General features: G+C 37.4%; 1 protein-coding gene across 1 annotated transcript; it reads right to left on the minus strand.

Annotated features, from left to right (window-relative positions):
- Nucleotides 1-7,856: 7,856 nt before the first annotated feature.
- Nucleotides 7,857-15,910, minus strand: LOC121316128 (galectin-related protein A-like). The gene is made up of 5 exons (XM_041250926.1): nt 15,650-15,910; nt 14,978-15,058; nt 14,770-14,858; nt 13,972-14,149; nt 7,857-12,096 (listed from the first exon to the last, which is right to left on the minus strand). Exons 1-5 carry the CDS (start codon nt 15,680-15,682, stop codon nt 11,953-11,955), a joined length of 525 nt encoding a protein of 174 aa, XP_041106860.1. The 5' UTR covers nt 15,683-15,910; the 3' UTR covers nt 7,857-11,952.
- Nucleotides 15,911-18,384: the final 2,474 nt, after the last annotated feature.

Raw genomic sequence — 18,384 nt, forward strand, 5'->3', positions numbered from 1 at the left:
CGCTCAGCAGCTACTACTAGAAAAGCAGTCGAGGCTGACCCTTTGCGTCACTTCCGAGAGGACTGGGCACATTAATGTGTTTTCTTGTGAGTGTATTAGTACAACGTGGTAATTATTATTATTATTATTATTATTATTATTATTATTATTATTATTATTATTATTAACAAATTAAATAAATAAATAATAAAATAATAATAATAATAATAATAATAATAATAATAATAATAATAATAATAATAATAATAACAAATCTAATACTTGCACGTATATATTTTATTCTATGCTAATGTATTTAGATGGTTGGAATTTAATTTACAGTCATTGTGTCTTTGCACTGTTGCCCATTTTTTAATTAGGCTTCCTACAGGACCTAAGCGGTGAAGTAACATGATTTAGACCATTTCCTGCGCAGGATTTGTTAGTGCTGTTGACTTGCTTCTCGGGTTGTTCTTGAAAACTGGAACCTGCTCCAGGGAACTCACTGTAAAAAAAAAAAAATATTAAACAGAAGCCCTTTTTTATTAAGTGATATAATGTAATATTCACAAATACATATTGCATGTACAGTATGACAATTTTGTTCTGCTGCAATCACAGCCATTAACAACTTATAGACCTCATTTTTGTATTTGTATAAACTTTATACACGTACAATTGCATAGTTTCCTGAGTATGAGTGCATTCATGCAACTAAATAAATAATCCCGGTGGTGTTCTTTCAATTATTTGTCGATGAAGTCTGTTATTAGCAGTATTTGAGCAAAAGCAATGGTAGTTGATTTGGTGGTGGCTGGGGAGGAGAAGGCTGAAAAAAAAGAAGTGACATGGGAGAATAACACACAGAGCCTTTAATGAGCTTGCTGATAACGTGTGGGTTAGTGGCAGATTCTCCTTTCAGAAAAAAACAACCAAGTTTACAATTCAGCAGAGAATTCGCAATGAATGAATGAATGATTTATTGATTGCAGTTGCAGATGATTTATGAACTGTGATGGGCGCTCAGGGCCCGAGTGAAAGATACATTTGGCCAGAGACCTTGTCCGTGGGTGCTCGATGGCTACCTGCGCAAGGCTGGCTGGAAAAGTATGGACAGTTACATGCATCCCAGTGCTGCAGATAGGAAGTGGCTATGGCAGGGTTAGAAACTAAGAATAGTGTGCTACTAGTCCAAAGAACTAGTACCTTTTGAAACGTGCTAGTCCTGATGTAAACTTGTTAGTCCTTATGTGAAGTGCCTAAGTTGGAATCAACAACAACAGGCATAGATTTTATTTTGCTGAGAAACTGACACTGACAGCACCAGACGGGATGACAGAGGAAAAAAGTCTCTCGGCGGTGTCACCTTGCCGACCATGAAGCGCCGCCTGAAATTGACATCGATGACACAAATAAAATGTTTATTTTTATTGTACATTACATATGTTACTATTTACAAAAATGCTGTCTGGCTATGAATTACTATCTACAATAATTAATGTACTCGCGTACACATGCAGTCTTTAAAGACAATATGTTTCACTGTAGCGCTCGGGATGAAATTGTTAGCTAGGTGGCTATTTTTATTTATTTATTTATTTTTTAAATTAGCAGTGGGTGAAAACCACTTTAGCAAGTACAATAGAATCTGCCAGAACTGACAGACGCTGTATCTACTAGGTTTAGATACTAATGAGAGCATAACAAATACAAAAGAAAAATGAGGGAAACGCAGATCTTTTGAAGAAAGCTGAGAGACTTTGTATAAATGGATTTTATATTTTTAAACGCTGCAATAACAGTTCCGCTTGTGAAGCATCCACACTATAATTTGACAGAACAGGTGATTTATTTGCACTATGTAAACCTTATTTTCCCCCATTGGTGCTTGAGCCCCGGAGAGTCGCGGAATCACCCCCTGTGCACATATTATCAGTGATTAAAGCCTGGTTTTCAAACAAACTGATTATTGCTCATCAGTACTGTAATCGTATAAGAAAAGTGTGTTTTGAAAAAGTCATTTCAGCTTTCAATCACTTAAAATATGCTGACAATAATGTAAACAACACCAATCTACAGACAGTGAGTCCTATAAACGTGTTACAGTTTATAGATAAGGACTCAGCTTTATTATGAATATATCGTGTTATATGTTTTAAGCAACATACTATGATAATGTTTATTATGGTAGTTGTTTGTTTATTTGTTTTAAAATGTTTAGTGGAAATTTGGCCTTTTTGACTTGGTTAGTACAACTCTCCACATTTTTGTAAAATGACTTTACACTTACTTCAAAAGATGCAACGTGTTTCAGTAAATTGAAACAATAAACTTCACATCCCGCTTACAGGGAGAACACAAACTTAAAACGTCGATATATCGGGTTGGTATTTAAAGGTAGATGAAGGAAGGTTTCAGTTCTGAGTGGCTGTTTTCTAAGCATTGTTTGTGAATGCTTAGTCATCACTGCTACACCCCATTAGAAAATTGACTTCTGTGCATTTTTAACGCAACACTGAACGTGAGAGTGTATGTGTACATTTGTTTTAAGTACTTGTCCAGAGTACTACTGAGACACAGACATCAACTTGTCCTCATCAGATTTAGTTCGCCTCGGGCGAGCGGGAGTTTCTAACCCTGGGCTATGGGCCACCTCCCCTCAAAAAGACGAGGTCGCCAAACTATGAATGGAAATAAATGATTAACGCACCCCCCAAATATTGAAAAATTTATAAAAATGAGACACGGCCCGGCCCCCAGAGCATAAATGCGCTGGGGTAAAGAGCCCAACCTCTCCAGCCAAACTACGCACCCTGCAGAACTAAATAGGAACTGCTCAGCACCCCCCTACTCACATATTTGTAATTATTATTATTATTATTATTATTATTATTATTATTATTATTATTATTATTATTACTACTATTTCCAAAACTTTAAACTGCTGCTGCTTCAAAGCTGTGTGACTGATCAGGTTGTGACTTGGCAGTTAACAAGCTGGATACACTGCCTGTCAGATGCTGAAATTTTTTTACTGCTGGGTCCTTGCAATTGGCGCCATGACGCATTTTTCAATAAAACCTTTCGAAATCTTCATCTTGGGAACCGGTGAAGCGATTGATCTGAAACTTGGCATGTATCATCAGCATCCAAACCCGCATCAGGTTTGCAAAATGGCTGCCCCAACAACAAACTGTTGCTGTTTGAAAACCGTTCTCGAACAAACTCCAAACTTGGTAGTTATCGTCCTAGTAACAATGGGATACAAATATGTGAAAATGGTGATGTTTTATAAAACAAGATGGCCACCAGTTATACGTTTACATTTGAAATTTAAACCTGCGTCAGTTGACAAACAATTTACTTGACTAACTCCAAACTTCACAAGCATCATCCTTGACACTGTAGTAATTCAACTGACTTTTAAAAAAAATGGTGTTGACCTGAAACCAAAATGGCTGTTTGATGCATTTTTTTTTAACTAAACCTGCTTCTTCCAGTAATTCCTTAAGTGTTTGGTACTGGTACTGGGGCAGTTCTAATCTTAATTGTAATGTGTGAAAATATGTCTGGGGGGGGGGACCATTTTACATAGGACAATCTATGAAAATTTGTCCGGGAGTACCAATTTTCATGGGGCACCAAATTCACCGTGACAATGCAAATGACAGTTTTTATTTAATTTCACGATTTCAATCAATGGAAAGGTGGGATTGAAAGGTCGTAAAGATGGAGAAAAACAAAACAGATTTCAGGAGATAGGGAGAAACAGAAAATACACCGACCACATCAACACTTGATTTTTGCACAGAGGTATGTTAATTAGGTACCCACTTAAAAAACATTCCTCATACTGTCAGAAAGTTAAAACAATGCCACAAAAGCTCTCCCAGACAGTTGGAAAAGCTTTGATATTCAGGGCCATTAAGCCTTTTTTCTTTTTTTTTTTTTTGCCAGGACCCACGAGATTTTCATTTCATTTAAGGTTCTGAAAGACAGTAGCAGCCCATGTTCACACTCAGTTAACAATACAAGGTATACCAGCAACATCTCTCTCTCTCCTTTCAAATACAGTGGAGAACATTAGGTTATTACCATAACCCTGGCTCCCTGAAAAGAATGACAGCCATTACTGAATGGGAAGAGCCTCTCTGACTGTCAATCACTGAGCATATATAAAAAAGCTGCCCTACCAGGGCCCTGCTGTGAGGGGGAAGTCCCTCCCACCTCCTGCTGATGAGGGACGTCCTCACAGTAGCATATCTCCATTATGCTCTGTTGTCTACACCAGGGAGGTGAACCGCCCTGATCGAACGTAAGTTTCTGTGCATCCAAGACAGGAGTCTTTGCGCTGCATGTTGAAGGCCAGGTGAGCACAGGCCACCTTGGTGGTTTATATAGACTACCACTGTCTTGTTGTCTGTCCGGACCAACACTTGTTTGTGTGCTAACTGCTGGCAAAAATGAGATAGCACCAGGGCTACTGCTTGCAGTTCTTGGGCATTTCTATCCGCTTGCTGCCAATATCCCTTCCACTGACCTCGTATTCCCCTCCCATTCCAGACCACCCCCAGCCCAGGGGAGATCTGAGGCGCAGATTGCCAGGGTGGAGCCACCACTCCAATGTCTTCTGGCATTATCTGGACAGTCCCGGTGTCGATTGCGGACTGGGTGCACCTTGAGCGTATTCACCCAAGCTTGTACCAAGCGCATTCTCAGCAGCCCTAGGGGAAGGATTCTTGACCTTTGAAAACAACCTTTGAAACATTCTGACCTGTAGAAGAGCATCCTCTCTGAATTGGGAGAGTGTGACTTCCAGTGACCGAATCCTGTCTTCCGACAGTGAGGCAAGCATGCTCACAGAGTTCAATTTGATCCCCAGGAACACTGTGGACTGAGACGGTATGAAGTTGCTTTTCTGTTGATGTATGGAGAGCCCTAACCTTGTCACATGATCTATGACCTGTCTGGTGTGCGCCTCGGCACGTGCTTTGGAATGTGTGCAAACTAGCCAATCGTCCAGATGGTTCAAGATCCGAATACCCTGCAGCCTGAGTGGAGCCAGTGCTGCATCCATGCACTTTGAAAATGTGCTGGGCGCCAGCGAGAGGCCAAACAGCAGCACACAGAATTCATATGCGTTTCTTTGAAAGGCGAAGTGTAAATATTTTCTGTGTGGGGGACGGATCGGGCGGCCTCCCTTTGGCTTGGGAGGGGGCACATCTTTTTTAGACCCTGGACTCAGTCTGCAGATGGAAAACCAGTTACCCCTGGCCGGTGGTGGTCCCTTACCACCGGCTTTTCCTCTGCCTGCTTGTTTGGCCTGGGATGGAGGGCGGCGTTCAGGCCCAGCTGTCCCGGCAGGCTGGGAAGGCCACCTAGGGCGCTGGCGATAGGCTAGAAGGCACAAAAACTTTGAAGCAACCTCTGTTGACTTGTGGGACCTCTCAAGGCTCACATCAACAGTCGCTCCGAATGTCTGCCCCGGTGTTATAGGGGCATCCAGCAATGCAGCCTTCTCTGTCTCCACCATCTTGGCTTGGGTCAGCCAAAGATGTCGGCGAGAGGCCACCAGCACCGCCAGAGACCTCCCTGATGCCTGACCTAGCTCCCCCATCAGGTCAGTCATCGCTCCCGTCACCACTTGAAGCTCCCCCGTGTCCGTTTCCATTTCCCACTCCTGCTGTCTTGTCGCTAGCTGTGACTGGTAGAACACCAAGATGGACATGGTGTTTGCCACTCTCACCGACAACGCTGCTGAAGCATATGCTTTCTTTAGCATTGTATCAGTCGTCGTGCATGGGTTGGATGGGCAGGTAGGGTCTTTATCCCCTCTGGTGAAGGTGGATGGGGTCGGCGACGAGGAAGAGCTCAGAAACAGTATAACTACACGAGGCAATAAGAGAGAGAGAATAAAAGCTTAGCGCCAATCTCTGTAGAGGGGTCAAAACCAACTCTAATGAGTAGTGTCTACCAAAGCAAGACTAGGGCAACTAGCAATCTCAAAAACACTTGTAATATTGTAGCTTATCATAACGAATTCAATTTGCAGGTAAAAACCGTACAAATGAGCCAATTTCTAGCACAAAGAGAGCACGAGGCAATCTAGGTGTTGTCTCAGTGAGGTGAGAGAGAAAATGGCGATATGCTATGGTGAGGATGTACCTCTTCAGCAGAAGGTGGGAAGGACTTCCCCCTCACAGCAGGGCCCTGATAGGGCAGCTTTTTATATATGCTCAGTGATTAACTGGTCAGAGAGGCTCTTCCCATTCGGTACTGGTTTTCATTCCACGTGAAAGGGAATGTGTATTCGTTCACATAACACTGCAATTTGGAGGTAGGGTTACCACGTGGTGTGTTGTTTTCAAAGGAAATTCATCTGAATGCTGTTTAAATGATGAAAACAATATTTAACTCTATTAGGTTTCAACTAATATCATGTTATGATATGTTTGTTGTATTATGATTCGTGGAGGGTGAAGTGGGTAAACTCGTCCCACATTGACCCCTGAAACACACATCAACTAACATCATTAATTAAAATATATATATATATATATATATATATATATATATATATATATATATATATATATATATATATATATATATATATATATATTAGCTCAAAGCTCAATATATATTTAACTAATATACATATTCGGTATAAACAAATACATTGCAGCTTTATTACCTGTATGCTTGCATGCTTATGCATGTGTTTTTAATTAAGGGCTTATAAGGGAGTTATGCATTTTTTATATCCTTTTACTGTATATTCTACAAGTTTGCTGAATAGCTCAGACATGGTTCATACTAGTTTTACACTGTTTGAATTGCACTAGCTTCATACAGGGTCTGTTAAAACACAGCTTTTTAGTTTCATAAAACATGTTTGCATATTACAAATCTTGTTTTTTTGTTTGTTTGTTTGTTTGTTTTTTTCATAACTTGAAACAGTCAATGGTAAAATCTGAATAGTACAGAACGGTGGTCCACTGTATTAGGGTTTGAAAAGAAAAACACCGGACAAAGTTTCTCGAGTACAAATCCCCTTTTTAACTTCTTTGAATCAACATGCATGAAAGAGGTGACCCTCCTTTTCAATCGTGCAAGTGATCCTTTAGCCAATATTTGTTCTTTTAAATCTCCAGGACTCCTGCAATAAAGCTTGGTGTGAGGCCTCTCCTACTGTGGCTTGGCAGTGAATTCCTTCTCCTGAGCCAACTGCATGTAAAGTAGCTTCAAATGTACTTGCATTTGTCTTTTTATTGTTGCTAGGACACCCTTAAATGAGGCCTTGGTTTCATTCGGTAACTCTCCTGGTTAAATAAAGAAATAAATAATAAATTACATTTTAATTTATTTTTTACGTTGCCTTTACTATGTTATTATGTGTGTAATCAGTTGATTCTGCCTGCCCCACCTAACCTAATTGTCAGAGTTGACCTTGTCTGTTCCTCTCAGAATTTAGGGTTACTCCAGAAGATAAGATCAAAGCAACTCAAAGTCAAGCAAAGGTATATTTAGAGAAAATGACAATTACTCAGCATTGCAGCAATGTAAGTACAAAATAGTAAATGGAACGAAAAACATAATAACTACATTTGAAACATCACTCAAAAGGATGTGACCCAGTTACCACATGATCTCCCCAAAAAACAGCAAATCTGACAAAACCATAAGCTCTTTTGCTGGTCGACAAAGGCAGTACCATCATTTCATGGAGAGAAAGAAATCACTGGCACCAAATCAACAGGACACATTTTTATAAGCTTGTAAAAAAGACCAATGTAGCGAAACGTTAACTCTTGGAAACACTGAAAAAAAAAAAAAAAAAAAAAAAAGAAAAACACCAATACTTTTCACAACTCCAGTTTATTTGGAATGATACCTGTCATGAGATAACAAGGAAATGATTTACTGACAAAAACAAAAACAGAAGTAAACACAACACATTTAAAATACACTTTTTAAGCATGCCAACTTCAGACTGGCATCTGGTAGCCTTAGGCAGTATTTGACACTGCATTAACACCAGTTGTGGAAAAAAAAAGTGCCAGGAACTCACAGTGCATGTACAAAATTATAATGGCAATGGAAGCACTAAAAGAATATTTATTTAAACTAAAGACATTGTAATACCAAGTCCATGTGCTCTTGTTTCATTAAAAAATTCTGATGTTTAAAGTGCTTTCAAATAAGACAGTTGTTGACAAGGTTTTTTGGTCTAAAAGAGGGTCATTCAATGACTGCTCTTTTTAGATAACAGATTACTTGTCTTCTGCATACATTAGACCTATGCACACTGGACAAATGCCAAAACAGGAAGGGACTGCTTTTGAACTCTGATAACAGGTCTTCCACAGCCAGCAAAACATGATTGTACATACAATACATTGCTTTGTGTTAGCAGTTTAACACACTTTACACAGTTTCCTGTACTTTGTAAAACCATTATCTTTATTAGAGCAGCGCTAGGTTTGAGAAAAAAAAAAATGTCTACTTGGGATGTGTTTTCTTGTAATGCTTCCAGTTACAGGGCACAGGTAATTATATAATACAGTTAATTGTTTGTCAACTACAGTTATAAGGGTCATTATACTTTGAATGATTGGGTAATTATTTTAGCATTCATGCCAGTATCTTATTATTTATATATTGTTTATAAAATGTACATGTTTGTGTTTATTTACTCTAACTACCCCCTTCAAAATGATCAATTAACTTACAATGTGGTATAACAGTAATTCATTATGTAAATTAGTAATGGTAAAATAATTACCTAATAGTTAACATTAATTACATTGCAGTTGCCAAATAATATATAATTGTCCTCTACCATAAAGACTAATACATTAACAGCCACAGCTAGTTATAATCAGTTTGACATTATCAAGTTTTCTAAGCTTTTTGCTCCAGTTCACAATTAGCACTTTTTTTTTTTTTTTTCCTGTTATTCAAAATTCTTCAGGCATTGTCAAACGGAATGGAATACCTTAAGTGGTTCTTAGTGGTTTTTGTAATTTTCCCAGTTCATTTACTTTCAGAGAATAAACAAATGGCAGAAATGTGCTCTGGAGCAAAAAGCTTTCAAAACCAGTCTAAGTTGCATTTCATTACAGTAGAAACAAGTAGAAGCTAATGTGGATCCAGGTGGAAGAACAGGAGGTGGTAATTGTAACAGGCTTTCTGATCATCTCAGTAATGCTGGTTGGTACTGTACAAAGTTGATAGAACAGGCATTTGCCAGGAATACCAGGATTAGAAGAGCAACATTGATGAAAACAATATAGAACTTTACAAAAAGTGCAAGACTACCCTGTTCCTGCATTGTGACATACACTTTTTTTATTAGTGTTTGTTTTTGTGTGTCCTTCTTTCAGGAGATATGCCTCTATCATTTCTACAGCTTTAGGTTAATGATTAGCAGCACTTAAAAACTCTCCTGCCATACAAAGGAATACCATCTAGGCAAATGGTACTCTGTTGTGGTTCTTCCAATCCAGGAACTTCTTCCAGCCAGGTCAGTAAGTACTGAATTGAGCACCAATACTTAGTCCCATTGAGGTTCTAATTGTTTATTTAAACCTTGGTGTTCTAGTAAGTAATTATAGATCTGGTTAGAACCACAAAGTCCTGGTTTGGATCCACAACTGTGCCACCAATCTAGGCATTAGGAAAAACTACAAAAAGCTGTTTCCCAAAATCACAACATCGCAACCCATATCCACCCCCAGTTCTGGATCCACATAAGACAAAGGCATTTTTTTACACTTACTACAACACGGTGCACAGCTACAAAACCGGGAAGGAGTTACACCCTGACCGTAACATCTTTGCTATGCTATTTGAATAATTATTCACAAACATTTCATATCAGTAAACACAGATATTGTTTTCATTGAGAAAGAAGATCTTAAAAAAAACAAAACATTGAAACATAACATTATCAATTCAATTATATCTATCCATATCATTGTAGCCTATACAGCCAGCTGCATCACATTACTTTCCCAACCATATCAGCATGTATATTTCTAAAGCAAAAAGCACATTCATCTAGCACATCTAGTCAATTTTAAAGTATCCCCCCCCCCCCGATTATCAAACACAAATAAGTTCTGGGAAATGCCCTATTTTGGGGGGCTTATTGCTTACTAACTGCCAATTCTCAAGTACAAAAAAGCTGAACATAGGTTTTCAAGATTCATATTCAATGTTGGCATAAAAATTCAGGGACAATCCATTTTAACTTACATATCTCATCTACAAAAACAATACCCTGTTGACCTCAAAAATATCCTGTTGCATTTCTATCAAATAAACTTCATAAAAAACTCACAAATAATACTAATGTTATTCACAATAACATTAGTCAGCCAAGAAATGCATAAAACTGCAATGCATATATACAGGTATACTAATGATTTCTGAATTTGGCCATTGGCCCTGTGGGGTATACATTCTTCCAATCATCATGTACCTGGGAGCTGAATTTAATGCTGCCTTAAAAGCATCAGAGTGAAACTGTCTGATTTCACACATACAACAAAAGACAGGTTCACATTAATGTTATATATAGACTATGTTCAATTAACATTTTTTTCACCTATTTTCATTGCTATCTTTAAGTCACAAAAATGTTAAAGCTTATAATAAAGCTAGTGTTGAAACACTCCTAACATGAGGACTGGCTGATGTGTTGGTGATGTAAGAGGATCCCATACACTGGCCGTGACATGATGTTCCTCTTAGCGACAACAAATAAGCTATTTAGATTTAAAACGACAAGCCAAATGTACACGACTAGCCTAAAACATACAGAGTTGCAAAAAATCCAGACCTTGTACTTAAAATCAACTCCCTTTAAGGATTCAGATTGATTCTTATCTCATTGTTTTCAGTCAACAGAAGAGAAGCACCCAGTGGATAATCATTTAAATATCTATTGGTAAAGACAATTTCAATGTGGCTATAAAAATGGGAAGTCAAATCTGAATTCTTTGCACCACTCTACAAGAAAAAAATGTATACATTCAAAAAATTCAGGTCCTCCTATTAATATTACTATCACAGATTATTACAATAAAAAGTAAAGCACTTTTGCAGTGAGACAGAGCACATACGGTATGTCATTCAAATTACATACATACACTGCAATCAAAACATTTCTATTCTGGACATCACCCTGGTTAGAATATATTATTCTTATTGTTGTGCTTCTTTATTTCAGTGCATAAAAATACTGACAAAAAAAAAAACCCACAACAACATATCTTGTCTGCAAAAAGAGAACACTTCATTTTGACATTATTAGCACTTGTTAGCATTCTCACAAATTAGTGGATAATAATAAGCTGCTACATTTTAATTAGAGACATCACAATATATTAGAATTAATCACATTGCAAATTCATTTTTACTAATTAGGCTAAAGATAACATAATTTATTGGTCACGCAAAACTTCGCCCGGATTTCAAAACGGCTTGTCAGGTAGCAACTTACCATAATATTATTACACTGAAGACAAATACATATCACTTCTTTTCCTGAGAGCCTATTTTCATGAATTGAAAAAATGTATTTGTTTATTTTAGAATTTAGTCATATCTATCATAATAATATAGTCATCTCTGTAATATGTATTTGCTGTTACTGCAAACGTTATATTGTGATATCCCTATAAGAAGAAGGACTGTATTTGTTAGAGACTTCCTTAAGATAGACCAAACATTAGTTTGTTTAAATTGCCACCAAGAATCCACACGCTATTTAGTGGCAAATTGTCCTCTCACTATATTTGTTAAAGTCAAACAGCGGGTTCATTCACCTGACAAAGCTCACTCAAAAAAAGGCATTGTCAGTGTGTAAACAGACCCAGCTGTGCTACTATTGTAGGACTGTAGTTTTTGAAGAATGACTCTCCCACTAGCATGGACCCAAAGAAGCCCCTCATTCTGATGGCCAGCCTAGCCCAGTTTAGTTATCTGTAGGCTCCCTTTAATCTTTATTGTGTCAATGGCCGGTAGAGACTCAACACGGTGGAAAAAGTCAAAGAGCTGGTGTCCATCCACAAATATTCTGAAGCGCTGGTGCTCACAATGGATTTCAATCTACAAAATACAAAAACACACATTTTCAAAACCTGCAAATATGACTGTTATCAATCCATCCATCCATTATCATTAACCACTTAATCCTTTACAGGGTTGCGGTGAGCCTGTAAAGGATGGGATGCCAGTCCATTGCAGGGCACCACACACACACAGGGCAATTTAGAATGACCAATCAACCTGAACAGCATGTCTTTGGACTGTGGGAGGAAACCAGAGTACCTGGAGAAAAAGACACGGGGAGAACATGCAAACTCCACACAGACAGACCCCTAGGCCGGAATCAAACCCAGGACCCTGGAGCTGTGAGGCAGCAGCGCTAACCACCACGCCACCTTGCCGCCTCATGAAAATATGTTAAAGTATATAACCTGAAATGGTGTCTAGAACTGTAATGCATGCAGCCTTTCAATTAAATCTGTTAAATGTAGTTTAGCCATTCAGGAAGTCAAATAACTGGGTGGGGGAGCTAGCTTATTCACTAGCTTCTCATTTCTTTCACCTCTTAAGGCCTGAGTTTAAATCCAGCTTGGGCATAAAACCAACACAAAACTGAACACTTCATTTTGCAAAAGATATAGCAATGAAAACACTACCCTGTGGGTAATAGCAGCAAAGACCTCCTCAAAAATATCAGAAAGACGTCTAACTGAGTTTAAGCTGAAAAAGAAAGAACAGGAAGCCATGCAGGTGTACCAGAAACCTGATTTAATATGAGTAATCACTGACACTTGGTAATTTTAGTGACCCATTTCAACAAGCTAGTTATAAAGTATGGTTGGTGGACAAGGAATTTTCCACCACTGCATTCTGGGACTGCAGAAGAGTATGAAGTGCACACAGTTGCGTTTCTGTCTCCTACTTATTCAACACACATAATATGGTATTAAAGGAGTTTATTTGGTAATTGTATTAGTTCTTATTAGCATTAGCAACCTTATCAATGGTCCCTTTCATTGTGGAAAATCTGTTGATTTGTTGCTTGATCATAAAAAGCATTGTATTGTTGCTTCCTGATTCCAGCTAGGCCAATGGACAGAGATTGACAGACAGTGGGAGGAAAATGGTACCCAGAAACAAGACATTAAAACCGTATAGCGCTGTCTATACATATCCCAGTTTTTTAAAAAAAAAGCAAAGACCAAAGGCTACTCAATACGAGAAAAATGATACCACTTAAAATTGAGTTTATCATGCCTTGAAGTGGTAATAGCACAGTAACAACTGTTCTATAGTAATGTTCAGTTAAATGTGCCTTTTAACTGAAAGCAGGTTTCATTACACCTTAATTCAACAACAGCACCATTAGTTTCCACAAAACAAAAGTGCTTACAATGTAGATACCATTACCATGCCATATTGACCCTGTAACGGAAAGCTCCGCTGATTCAATACTAAACTAGTCCTATCATTTGTTATACATTTCAGGAATGCACATTTTAATTCTTAAATCTATTGCTATCTATCTCTACTTAAAGGTTACAAGCAGGTACAGCTGCACTTTCCTTACCAACAAAAGCCTAATTATTCAGTTGTACATAGCATGGAGAACTCTAAAAAGTGCTGTAAATGTTGGCACTTTCCACTACCTGTTAGTATTTGCATTGTTGCTTAACAGGTGGTATATTTTTATTTTTATTACAGTATAATAAAAACTACTAAATTCTGTTTTCCACTGTTTATTGTTTCATTTTTGTTTCATGTTGTAATGTCTCTGTGCACGTATGTCTCACACAACCCCGTTATTAAGTATCTTTTGATTTTTTTTATAGGAATGTTATTATGTTGCAAACACTATTATTGTCACATTATGAGTGATCCCTTTTAAACTAAACCACTTGCTGCTTGAGTTTGACAGTATTTCTTGGTAATTACCCTAAATGGCTGGTCCTGAATGAACGGGAAGTAGGGGATTGGCGTTTCTTCAGCACTCCATTCTCCCGACACACACGCCTTTCTGAGGAATTGCTTGTCAGGGAACCTGGCACTCAGCTCGATAGCCACATCAGCACGAGAATCGTCCGTGTCACCGCAAGTGAGGCTGATGTCAAAACTTGACAAAACAAAGGATCCATTCAGATATTACATAAACCAATTCACAACCGGGTCGTTTTTATTATTGTTTATTAATTTGAATTATTTCAATTTTAAATAGTGTCTAATGAACTTGCTTCAGTAATATAATTAAAATGACATGCTTTATATTTTTTCAAATATAAATTGGTTTTGTGACAAACAATTGCAGGCACAAAAAAAAAAAAAAAAAAAAAAAAAAAAAAAAAACGCATGTTGAACTTGTTTCAACGAGTTTTTGGAATAATCGATTAAATATGATGTTATCCTAAACTCGTACTTGCTGGAACTATGTGGTATAAAGTAAACAGTTGGCAACCTTATCCCCATTATAAAAATGTTACCAAACCCTTCGTGTGGCAAACAGCTCTGATGAAGTAATCTTTGTCTGTACACGTATTGCTCCCTTTAGCTTTAATACTGTCTGCTCAACCTTGCACCAAGTTAATCGGTACACAAAGGGTAAAACTAGGAGTGGCATTTTTTTTGCTTTGTAAATATTACCTGAACTATATGCATGGTACCATTGAATGGGTTGTGTTATGTATATCCAACATCAAATGCATTATTAGCATATAAAAATAATAAATAATAATTTACCTTTCAGGCTCAGGGTCCACAATCCCCATCACGATAATTTTTTTGCCTGGTTTCATTCCTCCCTTTATTCGGCCACTAAAAGGAACAGTCTAGTCAAAGAAAGCGAGAGGCGTGTTGCTGTGTCAGTTTTGTGTTATTGTTTTAAAAACGATCAAATAAAGCCTTTATTGCAACATATTATATTTAATAACCATAATATTTATATTACCAACAGGCGTGTAAAGTCTTCAAGGTCTGGAGACCCTAGTCCAGATGACCCGAATGAGTTGTTCAGGAATCCATCAATATTCTAAAAATGCATAATAATAATAATAATAATAATAATAATAATAATAATAATAATAATAATAATAATATGTAAGTACATGTATGCATTTTCATTATTACAGTAACCGTAAAATACAATGCCGGTTTCAAACCCATCAAAATTTAGGCATCTACCTGTATTCTGAACTATTAAAAATAATCTGAGAATGGCTTTAATGTTCTGGGATGAATCTCATCATGCAGAAATTGCTGACCTGCTATAGCACCGGCCTATTGAAACACCTGTCATCTTTTAAAACACCGACAGACTCAAATTCAAACATTTCCAAATAAATCAATCAAAATGACAGTACGACAATGAAGAATTTACATGTATCTAGGGCCTTTCTCCCGGCGTACACTGCATTAAAAACACTTTGATATTTTTATACCAGTACAGTCAGCAGCATTCAAATAAACCGGGTCGCGAGTATTTGCATTAACTAAACCGGTCACCGCATTGCATCTCAGAGAGGGAAGGCACCTAACAGAATAACGTTAAACCGGTTCAATACATAAATGAATGAAAAAAAAAAAACCTCTTGAATACCGATATCGTTCAGTTTGCACTTACTATTCCATCCATTTCTGTGCCCGATACCGCCATCTTGTACAGTGTACCATAGGAGAAATCGATTGATCAGCTGAGCAGGGAGGCAGGTCAAATCCAGACTGTGTCAATGGAAAAAACGCTGCGCGTATGAAAGCTAAGGTGTCTTATTTTAAGGCGAAGATGTAGTATAGCAGAAAGCAACCTGCTGTACTCTTAATTTAGAAAATGACAAACGGTGACGTGTTACAAACCTTAATCCCTGTCTGGACACACAATCGTCATCGCCCTTCTTGCAATGAAAAGCGCGATCCACACTACAAACAACAGATGTGTACAAAAAAAAAAAAAAAAAAAAAAAAAAATTGTAAGGGATTGTTTAAAGACCTCAGTGTTACATGCAGAACAATCTGAACAATGTAGGGTTCGGAAATTCTGTTGCAATATACTTTTTTTTTTTTTAAATAATAATAATAAAATTCAGAGAAGTGTGTATATATGGTAACATAAATATATTTATATATAATATATATATGAGTAGATATAATATATATATATATATATATATATATATATATATATATATATATATATATTCTTGTAAAAACAATTGTGTTCCAAGTTAAATGCATAATCAATGTAAATCATAGGGAATGCAATGCTCTTCGTGTGCTTTGGTTACATAGAGCCATATCAGACAAATAAAAGACTTCCCATTCATCCTTACTAATTGTGCGGGGTGTTAAAATAGCGCAGGTTAAGCCTAATCCAGCCGCCCTTCTGTTCAGTATATTCAGGCATATCTAAAATGTTTACATGTAACCAATATTTGTATTTTGCTATTATTTGGGTAAAACTAATGTGTAGTTAAATTAAAAAATACATACATACAACTGGCATTCATTTATAAGAGAGCTTGAGCTGGAATACATTTACTGAAAAGTGACAAGTTCATGTAAAATAGAAACTAAACCCAGTTTCTAGTAGAATAATATGTTACATCGAGCCTCTTACCAGATAATAATTCTTTTTTTTTTCCTTTGGGAATATGATTTGTGTCTAGCTACAGCTGGTACAGTAGCGTTGTCAGTGATGAAAAAAAACTATTCACCATAGAGCAAAGAGACTCACCAGGAGGAGTCACCAAAATAATGGGCAACAATTTCAGTAACGCTCACCACTGGTCATAAAGGGCTTGTACAGGAACGCCTATAAAATAAACTAGCATTAACTACTTAATATGTGAAACCATTTATCTCAAAGAGGTTTCATTAGAGAAATTAATATTTTCACTGGCGCCACCCAACAACACCTACACTCAATATGTATGTTATTGAGATCAATGTATTTTGTGGTTCTTATATGACATTTGAAAAGTGACCAGTGATTGTTCTTTTGGGAAAAGTGGAATTTGCAATGAATGGGTTAAGCTATAGCTCTTCAGGGTTAATAAGCACTAATCTTCACACAGGAACTGCCCAGTGGCTGAACACTTTAATTCTGAGCTTACTGCACTAATACAATGCAGTAATACAGTTACATGAGCATTCTCTGAATACTACAAGTTAATTTACTGACATAACCCCAGTATAACTTATTTATTAGTTTCAGTTTCTTGTAGTGTTAAAAAATGTATGAGTATAGACATATATTATACCATGTTAGACTCATTTTTACTGGTCTGCTGTTTTGAATAGCCTTATCTTTACTCTACAGCCAGTGCCAAAGGCATCAGCTTGTCAAGAACTTTGGGCTACTTCTTGAACTTTCTTTATCCCTAGCGTATAAATTAATATAACATACCAAAATGAAGGTCAATTTCAAAACAGTTATAATCTTTAGAATTCCTTACTAAACTGACAAAAAAAAAAAAAAAAAAAAAAAAAAAAAAAAAAGAAAACCTAAGTAACTTAAAAGTAAATGGTTATTTTGCATTTAGCACAGGCTTTTATCCAAAATGTCTTACAGAGACTTGGGGGTGAATGCATCACTGCCGCTCCAGAGTCACTTACAATAGGACCTTGTTTGTTTTACTTCTCATCCGAAAGACGGAGCACAAGTTTTGCTTTAATTACTATTTAAAACATCCTTCACAAAAGTCTCTGCTTAACTGGTAGAATTGAGCTCGTATTGTCATACACGTAAATGTCTGTTAATGCTTCTGGTATAGTTGTCGTCCGAGGGCGGGGTCATGAAGTGACGTCACCGAGGATGAAGGCCTCCTCAAGCGTCCGAACCGAAACTGGGGCGGGAGATCAAAACAGTGGGAGCGGGCAAAACCGTGAAGACCTTCAGGGTCCAGCACAGGTGAGTGGGTTACTTATTATTTCACACACACACACACCCAGAGGCTGGGTCTCCCTTTTCAGTGTCTTTAACCCGCATATACAGTATCTCCCTTGCTCTGCTTCTGTGCTGTGCCTCGGCCACAGTCCATCACTCTCGACGCGGGCGCCGCTCGTTGCTCTTCGTCTCTCATCCTACACCCAGCGATGATCAACCCCACTGCCGCTGATCACAGCTGAAGAAGCCTAAAGGGCCGTTCACACCGGACGCAACGCGCATGTACAAGCAATGAACAGTAAATGCCAGCGGGAAGAGAAAACTGTTTTAATACAGAAGACACAAAGCTTAGTAAAAAAAAAAATAATAATTTCAAGCAATGAGCTAAACATTTTTAATTTAGATTATTTTTTTTTTTATCAAACGTATATTTTTTTTTATTGTTTATTGTTTTAATTGTATTGCCAAAACACATT

The sequence above is a fragment of the Polyodon spathula genome, chromosome 5, assembly GCF_017654505.1.
Source record: "Polyodon spathula isolate WHYD16114869_AA chromosome 5, ASM1765450v1, whole genome shotgun sequence".
Lineage (NCBI taxonomy): Eukaryota > Metazoa > Chordata > Actinopteri > Acipenseriformes > Polyodontidae > Polyodon > Polyodon spathula.